The following is a 13,195-nucleotide window of genomic DNA, read 5'->3' as shown; positions in this document are numbered from 1 at the left end:
TCATTTGTTACCTATGCCAATACACCCTATAAAATACTATAAAACACACACACACACTTTTATAAGGGGAAATGTCCCTTCATCAACAGTTTGGTTACCCAGAAATACAGTTCATATAGAGAAAGCAGAATAAATGCTTGGTTTTTTCCTATTTACCAATTTTCACAGTGACAAGTTGGTTTCCTGGCATCCTCCAGGTTGACCAATGAATTTTATGTTCATCTCATTATGAACTCCTGCATTAAAACACATTTGACGTGTTGCAAACCATTGTCATTATTTTTTTTTATTTAAAAAAAACCCTTTTTTTAATGTTTATTTATTTTTGAGAGAGGGAGAGACAGAGTGCAAGCTGGGGAGGGGCAGAGACAGAGAGGGAGACAGAATCTGAAGCGGGCTCCAGGCTCCAAGTTGTCCGCACAGACCCCAACGCAGGGCTCGAGCTCACGAACCGTGAGATCATGACCTGAGTGGAAGTCGGACGTTCAATCGACTGAGCCACCCAGGCGCCCCAAACCATTGCCATTATTATCTTTACTGATCCTTAAATTGTATTATCTTTGCCAGTGGGAATCAATTCAATTGGCTCCTTTTCAGTTATCTTTCATAGTTGCCTTGTTTTCCACTATGCCAAGATGTTCCAGACTCATACTGCACACTTCCTGCCCCAGAGCTGAAATCACCCATTTCTCCAAGCAGCCTTAGTTCCTTTTAGTAGGAAATGGAATGTGTTACTAGACTGGTCATCATTTCTAGGTCATTGTTTGCAGGCCAAAAACTAGGAGACTTTGTTATTGTTTTTTGTTTGTTTTGTTTTTTTGGTTTTTGTTTTTAAGAGAGAGAGAGCACGTGCGTGTGCACATAGGTGAGGGAGGGGCAGAAAATCTTAAGCAGGCTCCATGCTCAGTGTGGAGCCCAACTCAGGGCTCGATCTCACAACCATGAGATCATGACCTGAGCCCAAATCAAAAGTCGAGTGGTTAACCAATTGAGCCGTCCGGGTGCCCCTGTTGTTATTGTTTTATAGCCTTATTTAAGATAAAGTACTTTAGTGAACCAGGATTCACTTAATTTTATCAGTCTGATACCTGTACTTCCTTCATCATGAATTCTTTCTGATGACCTCAGCCACAGGTAATACAACATCCTTTGAATTATGCCAACCCCTTCAACAACTTTTATGACAATCAACATATTGATCTTTGATTTAATGTTAATTGTGTATATATTTTATCCTCCCTATCAATTGGAAGTAAGCAGTTGGGAGGGCAGAATTCACATCTTTTTATTCTTTGTTAGAGATAAAATTCCTAAAGTACTCGTTAATGTATTTCCTGACACGTAAATACCCCCCTTTCCTTTATACGCCTCAAAATATGAAGCAGTACATGTACTAAAATTTAATATATTTATGATTATTAATTGAACCCAACTTTTCAGATATAAAGTACTAAGGACTCTAACTTTAGTAGCAATTAGGTTAAAGATATTAAAATAGTCTGAAACAAGTTTTATTTCACAGATATAAAACAGTTCTGAACATTTACAACTTATACAAAAACTGGTAGCCTTCTGTTTTAAAAGGTGCTATCCTAAGACAATAGGAAAAGTTCAACACCGCAATGACGTCCCAAATTACGGGTTCAGGGAATGGGGAATACGAAGAAAGTATTCTAATCAACTACAAAATCCTGAAACCAGTTTTGATTGAAGGAAAATGAATAATACTGGATTTTCAAACAGTGTGAAATCACACTTTGGTCTGTAAACACATTTAGCTTTGTTTTTTATTCAGATGTATACATTAAACATTATATAAAACGCCACTAAAATGAACCCTTCAAAGGTTTAATAAAAAAGAGGTAGGGAATGAAAATTAAAGAATCTATTTTGGTAGTTCTTCAATAATAATGCGAGACACTGAATTCCATCCAGTAGAGGCATCTCCTTTCGGGTAATCCGAACAAGTCCCAACCCAGATAGCAACATCCACTAGTCCGGCACCAATTCCTTCACAAAGTCCTTCCACTGCAGAACAGAGATGAAAGGTACATCTTTCTTTAGAACGAAAAGCAAAAATCTTCATCTAAATTTTAGTGCTTTAGCAAGCTGGATAACGAATCTATTTAATGTACGATGAATTAAAAATTCTAACACTTAATCAGGACTTCATAGAGATAAGTTCTCTTTTTCTTACCAAGTAAATATTTTTAAGGGATGTATTCCTATCCATTCGATGATATAAGCTTAACAGATAGTTTTCTTACAGGTTTTGACCATAAAAGCAGAGTCTGTTTAGTTCCTGAAAGTTACTGTTTAGGTGACTGAAAACAAAAAAAGCAATTTATTTGACTAAACAAAGGAAGCCTACACTTTTGAAAGCCAAGAGTTTTATTTGATATGCAGGTCTTTTTTAAAGGAAGTCTTTTCCAACACTTACCTATACACTTGATGGCATTCAAGGAGAAGAAAGGACTTTTAAAACATTAAAAGAAATTCTAGCATAATCATTATACCAGTCCTCCAACCTGGAAATCCCATTTTTCATAGAATTTCCTCACGGTGAAAAAACAAGCAGCCTTGTTTTTCCTCTGTGTTCTTCTGCTTTATAAATATACACATTTTCTCAGGGTCTCTGGACTTTCACATGCTAATATACAACTTGCATTCCATCTTACCATGGTTCTTCTATATTAAAAAAAAAAAAAATCCCCAAGGTCATTTTAACAGACAAAAAGATATGTGTCTGTGTAAGGAGGAAAAGGCACCAAAGGTTGCCAGATTCTTTAAGAAAATGGGTCCCGATATATGAGTAGTGGAGGGATGCCATCATGCGACTGGTCAGATTTCCCATTTGGTAGGTTAGTACAATCCAGCTGAGCCTCAGTAATGTAGATCTGAAGCTATCTCCTTCTTTTAGCGGACACATCAGTGAATCTAAGGTAAGTCCCTCAGAATCCAGTGATACGACTGTGGTTCAGGCCCCTTTCAAAGCGGGGAGAACTAAGCAGTGTGGCCACAATTCCATTTAACCTAGGGCCACATTTGGTGAAAATGCCCAGAAATAATACTCGTGTGCTCCCAAGTTCTGCAGATCCACGGCCTAGAAGCTTGCTCACCTCACACTGCATGATGTAATAAGACAAGTTGGGGTCTAGCATCAGTCTTGCATGAGGAGTCAAAGGGTCACTTCATGGTCTTTAACATATAACATAATGTTTTTTGAATGAATGAACATTTTTGCAATGATAATATACTATTGCAATTTATTAAGCATCTAAAATATGTTGGAATTGGGAGTTCTAGACCTATTTTCCTCCTAGACCCAGGTAACAAAGTAGCATTCAAATGTTTTCAAACTCCCATGGATATATCCAAGACTTTCAGTCAACCTCAATGTGCTAAGTAGGTCTCCTTTCTCTCAAGAAAGAGTAACAGTGTGAGAGGGAAAGTGACTTCATTATAGGGGTAACCTTCCATAACCTTAACACAGAAACTGTTATGAGTAACAAATTACTTCTGACATTCCACCCAACGGATCACACCAAATGAGTTTCCACAACATGGTTGGGAAATGCTATATTAAATAATTTATAAGGCATATGCACGTATAGGTCACAGTTCATGGGCCTGAGGGCCCATATCATAGCAAGATATCAGCTCAAACACCTTAAAGGTAATACAATAGAAAGTAAGTTACTCATTCCAACTACTATTTAACACATATCACTTCCTAATCAAATCTTAATTTTATATCCAGATTTTTCTTATTTTAGAGACTGCTTCTCAAGATGCAAAACATATCATCCTTTCCAGCACATGTATCTAAGGACTTAGTGATGAAGCTTTTTAACCGGACCAAAGAGCGGGTTGGGGAGACAAGAGGGCAGGCAAGGAGCTGGTTTCTGCTTTCCTGGACACTGACTCTACTGTCCTGGGTAACACACTTTATTTCCCTGGACCTTCTCTATGTGCAAAAAGAGGGGATTAAAATATCTTCTTTATATCTGAAAGATATGGCGGGGATCTGAGGAAGAATGTGGAAGGGACGCCCTTAATTTCTTAGGAATAAGAAATGTGAGATACTGGTTTCTGGGTTCAGTATCTGACTTGAATCCCCAAAGCATGCTGAAATATAATTTCCTCTGGTTTACAGTGGAGGGATCTCTTCTCTTCCCTCTGCCATTTTTAAGTGCAAGATTAGTGAGAAATCCTTGCAAGAAATCAGGGAAATGGAGCTGGTGATATATACATCTTGTGATTCTCCCAGCATGGGCGGTCATGCTGTGCGATCCCACTGCAACTCAAGAAACCAAATATTGATAGTGGTACGTCTGGGTGATGGCTTTAATCGGCAGCCCCCCAGTTCTATTTCTTGGTATCGTCCAAATTTTCGTGAATGAGCCTTAAGACAGAACAAACCAACCAAGTTTTTTCCCTTACAGTTTAAGCAAACACTGGTTGAAATGAATGTCATTCTTTCACAGAAACAGAGAATGCAATATGGCCATGTTCTCTTTTGCAAGTTCAGCAGACCGTATCCATCCTTTTAAGGGACAAGGCAGAGAAGTAATCTCCTTATCAGTCTATGCTAGTGGATCTCATGAGCATTAAAATAACTGGAAGAGATTCTGCAATCCATTCCCTCAGCAGCCTCCATACCCGTTAAGTCAGACCCCCTGGAGAGGTGGTACTCAGGTACAGGGATTTTTTTAAAGTGCCCCAGTTGAGCCGAATACGTAGCCATGGTTGAAAACCACTGCTCTATGGCATTAGAGACTGTTTTGCCATTTCATCTAACTCAGTAATTTTCAACCTTGGGGATCTTTTAAAAAGTACAGTCTGATCCACAGAGATTCTGACTCAGTTGGTCAGAGGTGGGACCCAGGCATCTGCATGTTTTTTTTTAAAGATCCATTTCAGGGAATTCTGAAATGCAACCAGGATGAAGAATCATGTGCTGAAAACCTGCTATAGGTCTCCTTCTCAGAGGCTAGTGAGCCAACATGCCAGCGGATTCAAAACCAGTTTTGGTCTCTAAAGACGTAAGGCACATCATGCAGTCACTATTCTACATACCAGAAGAAGTGCGATGAATATTAATTGTTGAATTGAGTTCAGGGCTTCCTTGGTCCAAATAAATTATGGCTTCAATGGGAAGAGGTCCTGAACATTCAGCTCCGTTGAACGTGAAATACCAACGCTGACAGCATGCACTTCGGCATTTTAACCGAAGTGAGCCGCTGAACAAAACTCGTAAAGCACTGTTGGAGCGCATCTTTGTAAACGTACACTCCTGTCACAAACACAGAAACAAGGTTTTATTAGCGTTTTCAACTTTCATTAAAATTATGCTTTCAGGGCTGCCTGGGTGGCTCAGTCGGTTAAGCGTCTCCCTTCGGCTCAGGTCACGATCTCACAGTTCATGAGTTCGACTCCCGTGTCGGGCTCTGTGCTGACGGCTCAGAGCCTGGAGCCTGTTTTGGATTCTGTGTCTCCCTCTCTCTCTGCCCCTCCCCTGCTCACACTCTGTCTCTCTCCTTCAAAGATAAATAAACATTTTAAAAAATTTTTAAATTATGCTTTCAAATTGCACTGTGAATTTTATTTAACTTTCCTCTTCTTCAAACTACATTATTGTTTTTATTTTTTATTTATTCAATTTTTAATTTATTTTTAAAGTTTATTTATTTTATTTTTGAGAGAGAGAGAGAGAGAGACAGTACGAGTCGGGAGGGGCAGAGAGGGGGAGAGAGAGGATCCCAAGCAGGCTCTGCATTGCCAGCACAGAGCCCCATATGGGGCTCAAACCCACAAAACCGTGACATCATGACCTGAGCCGAAACCAAGAGTTGGACGCTTAACTGAATGAGCCACCCAGGTGCCCCTCAAATTACATTTTAAAAAGCTTAACTTTTACAGAAGGAGAGAGGTTCTCTGCAAGATAGATAAACGTCTGATATGAGGTACTCTCAGAAAATCAAATTACAGCATTCTTAAAATTATTCACGCCATTGAAGGTATCTTTTGGTTTTACTCAAAACAGCTAGTCTTCCGTATTTTAAACCAAACCAATCTATATATTGACTTTTTTTTTCCATTCCAAAAAATATCTCCTGAGCCCTTTATGCTGGATGTTACAGTCACAGCAGTAAATGAAACAGAATCTCTGCCCTCGTGGACTTTATATTCTAGACCAGACCTGTCCATATTCTAGACTAGCCCTGTCTCTATATACTTATTCTTGACCAGTTTCTTTTTTTGAGCAACAGCAAACAGTACCAGGGGTGAAGCACAGGTGGGGGTTTTAGTCTTTACCTATCTGACACAATTAGAAAGCCCGGGTCTCTTTCTCTCATTGCTCTTTGCAAAATTTGTCTCCCCACTGGCTCACGGTCTACTATCTTTCACTTGCAGAAAACTCCCAAACCCATTCTGACCGCTCCTAAGAAACTTAAAAACATATTAAATATGTAGAGTCCACATGGATAGTTGTAGAACTCAGCGATTTTTGATGAACTGTAAGTAACCAGTCCGTCCGAACAGACAGTCTCGAACGGTTTGCAATCGAGCAGGCGTGAAAAAGCTGCGGCGAGGAGCATCTCAGAGTGTTCCGAAAGTAAAATCTCTTCTATTTGCATTGGCTGATGGTACGAGTAGTTACTATCAAGGGATAATACATTGTACATACAGAACCAGGTACGGCACTGGGCAACAAAAGAAGAAAGAGGCTTAGAAATAGCACCAAGCTTCTTCAGCTCTGTGCCATCCTGATCGTCTTGCCAGTTGCTTTTGAAGCAAACACTAATTAAAGTGACTAGAATCGTGAATCAAAATGCTCTGCCACACAGGCTCTTTTGAGTACTTTTCCCCTACCTCACCGTTACAGACAATTTTTTTTTTTAATTTAAGTTCATTTGTTTGTTTGTTTGTTTATGTATGTATGTATTTATTTATTTATTGAGACAGCAAGCAGAGGAGAGGCAGAAAGACAGGGAGAGAGAAGCCCAAACAGGCTCCACGCTGTCAGTGCAGAGCCCAAGCTCACAAACTGTGAGATCATGACCTGAGCTGAAATCAAGAGTCAGATGCTTAGCTGACTGAGCCACCCCAGGAGCCTCACAAATTTTTTTTAAAAATTTTGTTAATGTTTATTTATTTTTGAGAGAGGGAGACAGAGTGCAAGCTGGGGAGGAGCAGAGAGAAAGGGAGACACAGAATCTGAACCAGGCTGTCAACACAGAGCCCGACGCGGGACTCGAACTCATGAACTGTGAGTTCATGGCCTGAACCAGTCTGACGCTTAACCGACTGAGCCACCCAGGTGCCCTCACAGACAAACTTTAAATGCTCACTGTAGTATATCTCTGGTCCATTCCACCTCCCATAAGCTTAGCAATTTTAAGCCACACCTGCTACCCAGAATAAGGACAAACACCAATAGACTTCCCACTTCGAGATAATTCCTATCACAGGGTAGTTTCTTGGAAATTTTTTCCCACTCTTTCGTGGTCTGGAGCCACAGCAGAATTTCTTACACTAATTTAAATTTAAATTCACTTTAGGACAAGACTGGAAGGTTGCTTACCATCCAACACAGACACTCACACTCTCCCTTTTTGTTTGCATTTAAAAAGGGGAGAGTAAGTTATGTTAGATATTATCCGGGCTAAAATAACATGGTGATTTGTCTTAGAAATACCTTTATAAAATCAACTTTGAAAGGTTAGCTTTTTTTTTTTTCATTAATCCTAACTTAAAAGCTACAGGGTCCCTACTCCTTAATTTTGTAAAAAGTCTTTTAGTAAAAATAAAATAAAATCTCATCCAAAATTCACACTCAACTATGAAAACTCTTAAGTTTTGCTTCAACTTTAAAATAATTCAGACTTCACTTACCGCAATTTTGCCAAGATCAATGCCGTAATTCAGTGAACTCCACGAGCACTGTTTGTAGTTAGGTGTCCAGGACTCCTCAAAGGTTTCCCTCAGGCATTCTCCCTTTTCTCCTTTGAATCCATCCCGACCGGGGATCCCAGGGGTCCCAGGAATGCCATTGGCCCCAGGGCTTCCGTCTCGCCCAGGCACCCCTGCAGGTCCTTGTAAGCACATTCCATTATACTAGAGCAGAAAAAGGAAATAGGGACAAACTCTCACCACTTCCGATTCCAAGACTCATTCTGATTAGAATTGCATTTATTTTTGAGCACCTGGAGTGCAGAATCTCTTCATACTACTGGTTCATGTTCTAAATGAGTTATTATATGGAACTGATTTTAAAACGATTTCTAAAATGTTAAGATTTCTTTCCTGTTCTTTTCATTGCACAGACTGTAGGCACGCATGCACACACACAAGTCAAAGATGACACAATGTTTTCATTTGCCTGCTTTTTTCTACTGCTTATTAAAAGTATACACAATTTTTAAATAGCTGTACTTCAGCGTGAACATAATTGAATACACTGCCATTTTCTTCTGACCTTATATGCTGTAAAGGGACTTGGATTTCAGAATGATACTTTAAAAAATTTTTATGCAACCATTGCATTATTTGGGGATACTTAGGCTGTTCCTATGTTGTCTGTCATTAATATTGTAATGAAAATCTTCATACATAGAGCTTTCTTCATCTTTTGAATTATCTCCCTAAGATATATTCCTAGTGATAAAATTATTTAAAAAGCTTAGTTAATAATTATCTTAAATGGGCGAAACCTTTGAAATGGATCGCACATCTCCTGCTTCTATTTTTATGTGAAGGGAGTGTCACTAGGTTAACACGTCTGGCCTCCAACCTCACTCCTTCTTAGGAGTGAATGACATGGTTACAGGTGACCGCTGGTTTTCATTAGGGTGGCAGGAATCTATCCAACCTCTTAAGTGCTATGATTATTTCTCGGTGTCAGGTAGAAGTTAAGAGCATGAGTTCTTGCACCAGATTCTCTGGATTTTAATCCTGGCTCAACCACATATTAGCTCTGTGAGATAAGGCAACTGACTCAACGTTTCAGTGCCCGTTTCCTTACCTGTAAAATGAAGAAAATAGTAAAGATTCTTACCTTGTAGGGTTCGTATGAGATTGAAGTGAGATAATATATAAAATGTGCTTAGAGCAGTGCGGGCCACAGTAAGCAGTGTATGTCAGCCATAAGGATTCTTATTATTCCCTCAAGACCATGTAAGGCAGTGATACTGGGCAAGTATGTCTACTCCCTCGGGTGGACCTTGCCAGGGTCTAGAGCTGGGAAAGGCAACATTAGCAAACCTGCCAGCCAGCACACATAAGCCACTCATACCAATGTAGCTGGATAAGTGGTAAGGGTGATATTTTATCTCCGTCTAATTCCCATGTCTATTCCTGAATTCGTCCACTTATTAGGGCCCTCCAAACCACAAATGCGATCCACTTAAATTTTTACTTTAACATTCCCCTATTTGTGTAAAGTATACTGTCATTCTATATAAAGATCCTGTCCAGTGAGAACAACAACAACAACAACAAAACCCCAAGATTCCTTATAGATTAAAATAACTTCAAAACTTATCTTTCAATTTCGCCATCTGGGATTAGACATGGTCATATTATAAAATCCAGTAATGACATTGCCTAGGAAGGATCCTCATGTATATAATGTTTCCCAATCAATTTCTTTTCCCATCGCCAGCTTTAGGTTTGTTTTTTTACAATTTATTTTAGAAAGAGAGAGAGAGAGAGAGTGCATGAGAGCAGGGGAGAAGGGCAGAGGGGTATAGAGAGAGGAGAGAGAGAATCTTAAGCAGGCTCCATGCTGATGGGGGGGAGGGGAGGCTGGATTCCATGACCTTGGGATTATGACCTGAGGCAAAATCAAAAGTCAGATCCTCAAGTGCCAGAGCCACTCAGGGGCCCCTCATCTTTGTTTCAATTTTTTTTTTTTTTTTTTTTTTTTTTTAGCGTTTATTTCTGAGACAGAGAGAGACAGAGCATGAGTGGGAGAGGAACAGAGAGAGAGGGAGACACAGAATCCGAAGCAGGCTCCAGGCTCTGAGCTGTCAGCACAGAGCCCAAAGCACAGCTTGAACCCACGGACCACAAGATCATGACCTGAGCCAAAGTCGGATGCCCAACCGACTGAGCCACCCAGGTGCCCTATGTTTTGATAAATGATTTATGTCATGACTTTGGCCACTGCCATTTTCCTGATGTAAGAAAAAAAAAGCACTATTTATTTATTGCCAAGGAAATAGTAAGAAAAGTATTTAATAAAATTTCGAAAGTATTTGAAGACACGCTAAAATACAAAATATTCTAAAACAGGGGTCCCTGGATGGCTCAGTTGATTAAGCATCCAACTCTTGATTTTGGCTCAGGTCATGATCTTACTGTGGTAAGATCAAACCCCAAGTTGGACACCATGCTGAGTGAGCTTGCTTAAGATTCTCTCTCTCTGCCCATCTTCCACTCGTGTGCTCTCTCTCTCTCAAAAAAATAAAAAATAAAGAAATAATCTGCATTTCAGTGACCACATAATTATATTGAATTTGGTTCCACAGGTATTACATCTGTCTTCTCACTTTAAAATGCTAACCCTTGGGGTGCCTGGGTGGCTCTGTTGGTTAAGTGGCCAACTTCAGCTCAGGTCATGATCTCTCAATTGGTGGGTTCAAGCCCAGCACAGGGCTCTGTCCTTACAGCTCAGAGCCTGGAGCCTGCAGCCTGCTTCTGATTCTGTGTCTCCCTCTCTCTCTGCCCCTCCCCCACTCACACTCTCTCTCTCACTTTCTCTTAAAAATAAATTTTTAAAAGTTAAAAAAATAAAATAAAATAAAATGCTATCCCAGCACATGCTTAGTACTAGGCAGGGGTTCTAGAAATGTCGGTAGAATGAGCCCCTATTTCTCTCCATGGCCACCAGGGGGCAGAGCTTGCTGGAAGCTTGAAAGGAACGCTTTGACAGATTCTGTACAAAGAAGTTGCTTTATAGAATCTGTTGAAACCTTCTTAATGACCACATGAACATTTTTTTCTCTAGCAAAACCAAATCCAATCTACAGGATGCACCTGAGCTTGGCTGCACAATAAGCTTTTCCAAGCAGGGCGAGATTTGTGGGAAACCGCAGGTACTGAAAATCCATGGAGGAAAAGAAAAAATTGCTAGCTTTATGGAGAAAAGGGGTATTTTGTGTATCATAATTGCAAATTCATAAATGCAAACTGCAGATGAACCACAACCATTTGGTACAGTTTTAAACAACTTAGACACTTAAAATAGAACTGTAGCCCTGAACACATTGTCTGCTTTGTGGAACAAAATTACATAGCACATCACCAAAAAGTGCAGTGTGCAATGGCAGGAATTTTTTTCCAGAGCCTTTGAATCTGGCATAGAACTAGCTGCCAGGGAGTTTGGTTTATTAGCTCAGTTTATAATGGCAACTTAACAAATTCAAAACGGTTTTTATCAAAACAATGCCCCCACTTTATGCCCTGCAATGCCTGTAAACCGTATTTGTCTGCAAATAAGATTGGCTTAAGGACTTAAGTTTATTATGTGCCAAGGAATATGGTAGCTTGTGAAAGGACAGCTCTAGACACAGGGCTAGGTTTGTTGATTTTCGGAGGGAAAGAGCTTTAAGCAAACAGACCTTCCCATAGATTAGCCCTTCAGAAAGCACTTGGGCTATTTGCTGTCCTGGAAACTGTCTTCTCCCTTAGCTCCACTGTGATGCTCCAGCTTGGTGGCCACAGGCTGGGGACTGAGGGTATCTGGAAGAACTGACTACCTGTCTGTCTAAACAGAACAATGAAATGGGTCCTTGGAGGGTTAGTGCGGGGTCCCTTCATTTTCCCCTTCTGGCCTTAATCCCTCTGAACCATTCCGGTCCTGAACTGTGGTCGTCCAGCAAAGTAAATTGCAGCCCATACTTCCTAGGAAGATGACCCACATGACTCATAGTATTCAAGTTACAAAGAGTTGGACGGATGCTTTGTAAGGGTTGTTATTCTCTCCTGCAGGCAGACGTGGCCACCAGCCCCAACACAGGACACGTCACAGGGCTCTGGGCCAGGCCCACCCAAGGGATCAGCGAGTCTAGGGTCTCCCAGGCAGCTCCCAGGCCCACCTTCCAACCTACCTAAGCTCCTCCTCCTACTCTCATTGCCGCCCTAACCCTCTCCATCTTCCTGGGGTGTGGAGGGCCCTCAGAGACCAGAAATTATTGGGCGTCTCCCTGTATTTTGGGGCGTCCCACCCGACCCACGTCGCATCTCCGTTCCACGATGGCCCTGCCATTAGGGTCTCCCGTGCGAGTGCCACGACCTCACCGCACGCCTAGCGCAGGTCCTACCTTACACGTGGACGCAGACAAAGCGGGACACCCAGTCGCACGCACGACCCACCTACACAGCTGTACAGACCACCCCGCCCCCAACAGCTGGACGCACGTCCTCCCGGTGCGGCCCGCGGCTCTGTCCCCGCCGCCGCACTCACCAGGTCCACCACCTCCCTCTGCCGGAGCAGCGCCTTTTGCTTCCCCTTGGGGGTCTCGGAGGCGCTCGACGGCGCCCGCAGCTGCAGCAGCAACAGCAGCAGGAGGCCGAGGAGCCGCTGCGGAGAGGCCGCGGCGGGGCCGTGAGGGCGCATGGCGCGCAGCGGCCCGGGGAGGCGCGGAGCAGGAGGAGGAGGAGGAGGAGGAGAAGGAGGAGGAGACGCGGAGCCGGGACCTGATCAGAGTCTGGCCCCGCCGTGCTCCCAGGCCGCCGCAGGCTGCATCAATGCCCCTTTCACCCGCGCGCCTCCCTCCGACTCCCTCTCCCTCCCGCCCCTCTGGACACCCGAGTTTCCATCCTGTAATAGGCCAGAGCCCCTACCCCGAGCCCGACACGGGGCGGGCCGAGAGCCGAGCCCGCCCCCTCCGGCGCCGCCGCTCGGCCCGCCCGGACCCTCGCGGAGAAGCCGCCTGCCGAGTCCGGGCCGGTGGCGGCGTTCCGGCGGCCACAGGTGGAAGCTTGAAGGGCGGGAGTGGAGACGGCACCGCCTAAGTGACCCCTGAGAGGCAAGTGCCCTAACCTGGGTCCACGAACCACCTTCAGGGGTTGTCAAACTGGCACTGCGGGCAAGCTCTTTTTAGGAGGTGACATTGGGAGGCGCAGAACCATAGGTATCATCAGGTTCGCCCAGGGGTCCATGACCCAAATGACTAAGATTCAGTGT

General features: G+C 42.6%; 1 protein-coding gene across 1 annotated transcript; it reads right to left on the bottom strand.

Moving 5' to 3' along the window:
- Nucleotides 1–1,495: 1,495 nt before the first annotated feature.
- On the bottom strand, nt 1,496–12,739 carry CTHRC1 (collagen triple helix repeat containing 1). Its single transcript, XM_042923721.1, has 4 exons — nt 12,473–12,739; nt 7,900–8,121; nt 5,080–5,296; nt 1,496–2,028 (listed from the first exon to the last, which is right to left on the bottom strand). Exons 1-4 carry the CDS (start codon nt 12,623–12,625, stop codon nt 1,886–1,888), a joined length of 735 nt encoding a protein of 244 aa, XP_042779655.1. The 5' UTR covers nt 12,626–12,739; the 3' UTR covers nt 1,496–1,885.
- Nucleotides 12,740–13,195: the final 456 nt, after the last annotated feature.

The sequence above is a fragment of the Panthera leo genome, chromosome F2 (assembly GCF_018350215.1).
Source record: "Panthera leo isolate Ple1 chromosome F2, P.leo_Ple1_pat1.1, whole genome shotgun sequence".
NCBI classification, from domain to species: Eukaryota; Metazoa; Chordata; class Mammalia; order Carnivora; family Felidae; genus Panthera; species Panthera leo.
The sequence above is the reverse complement of the archived record's forward strand: the minus strand, read 5'-3'. Positions and strand labels throughout refer to the sequence as shown.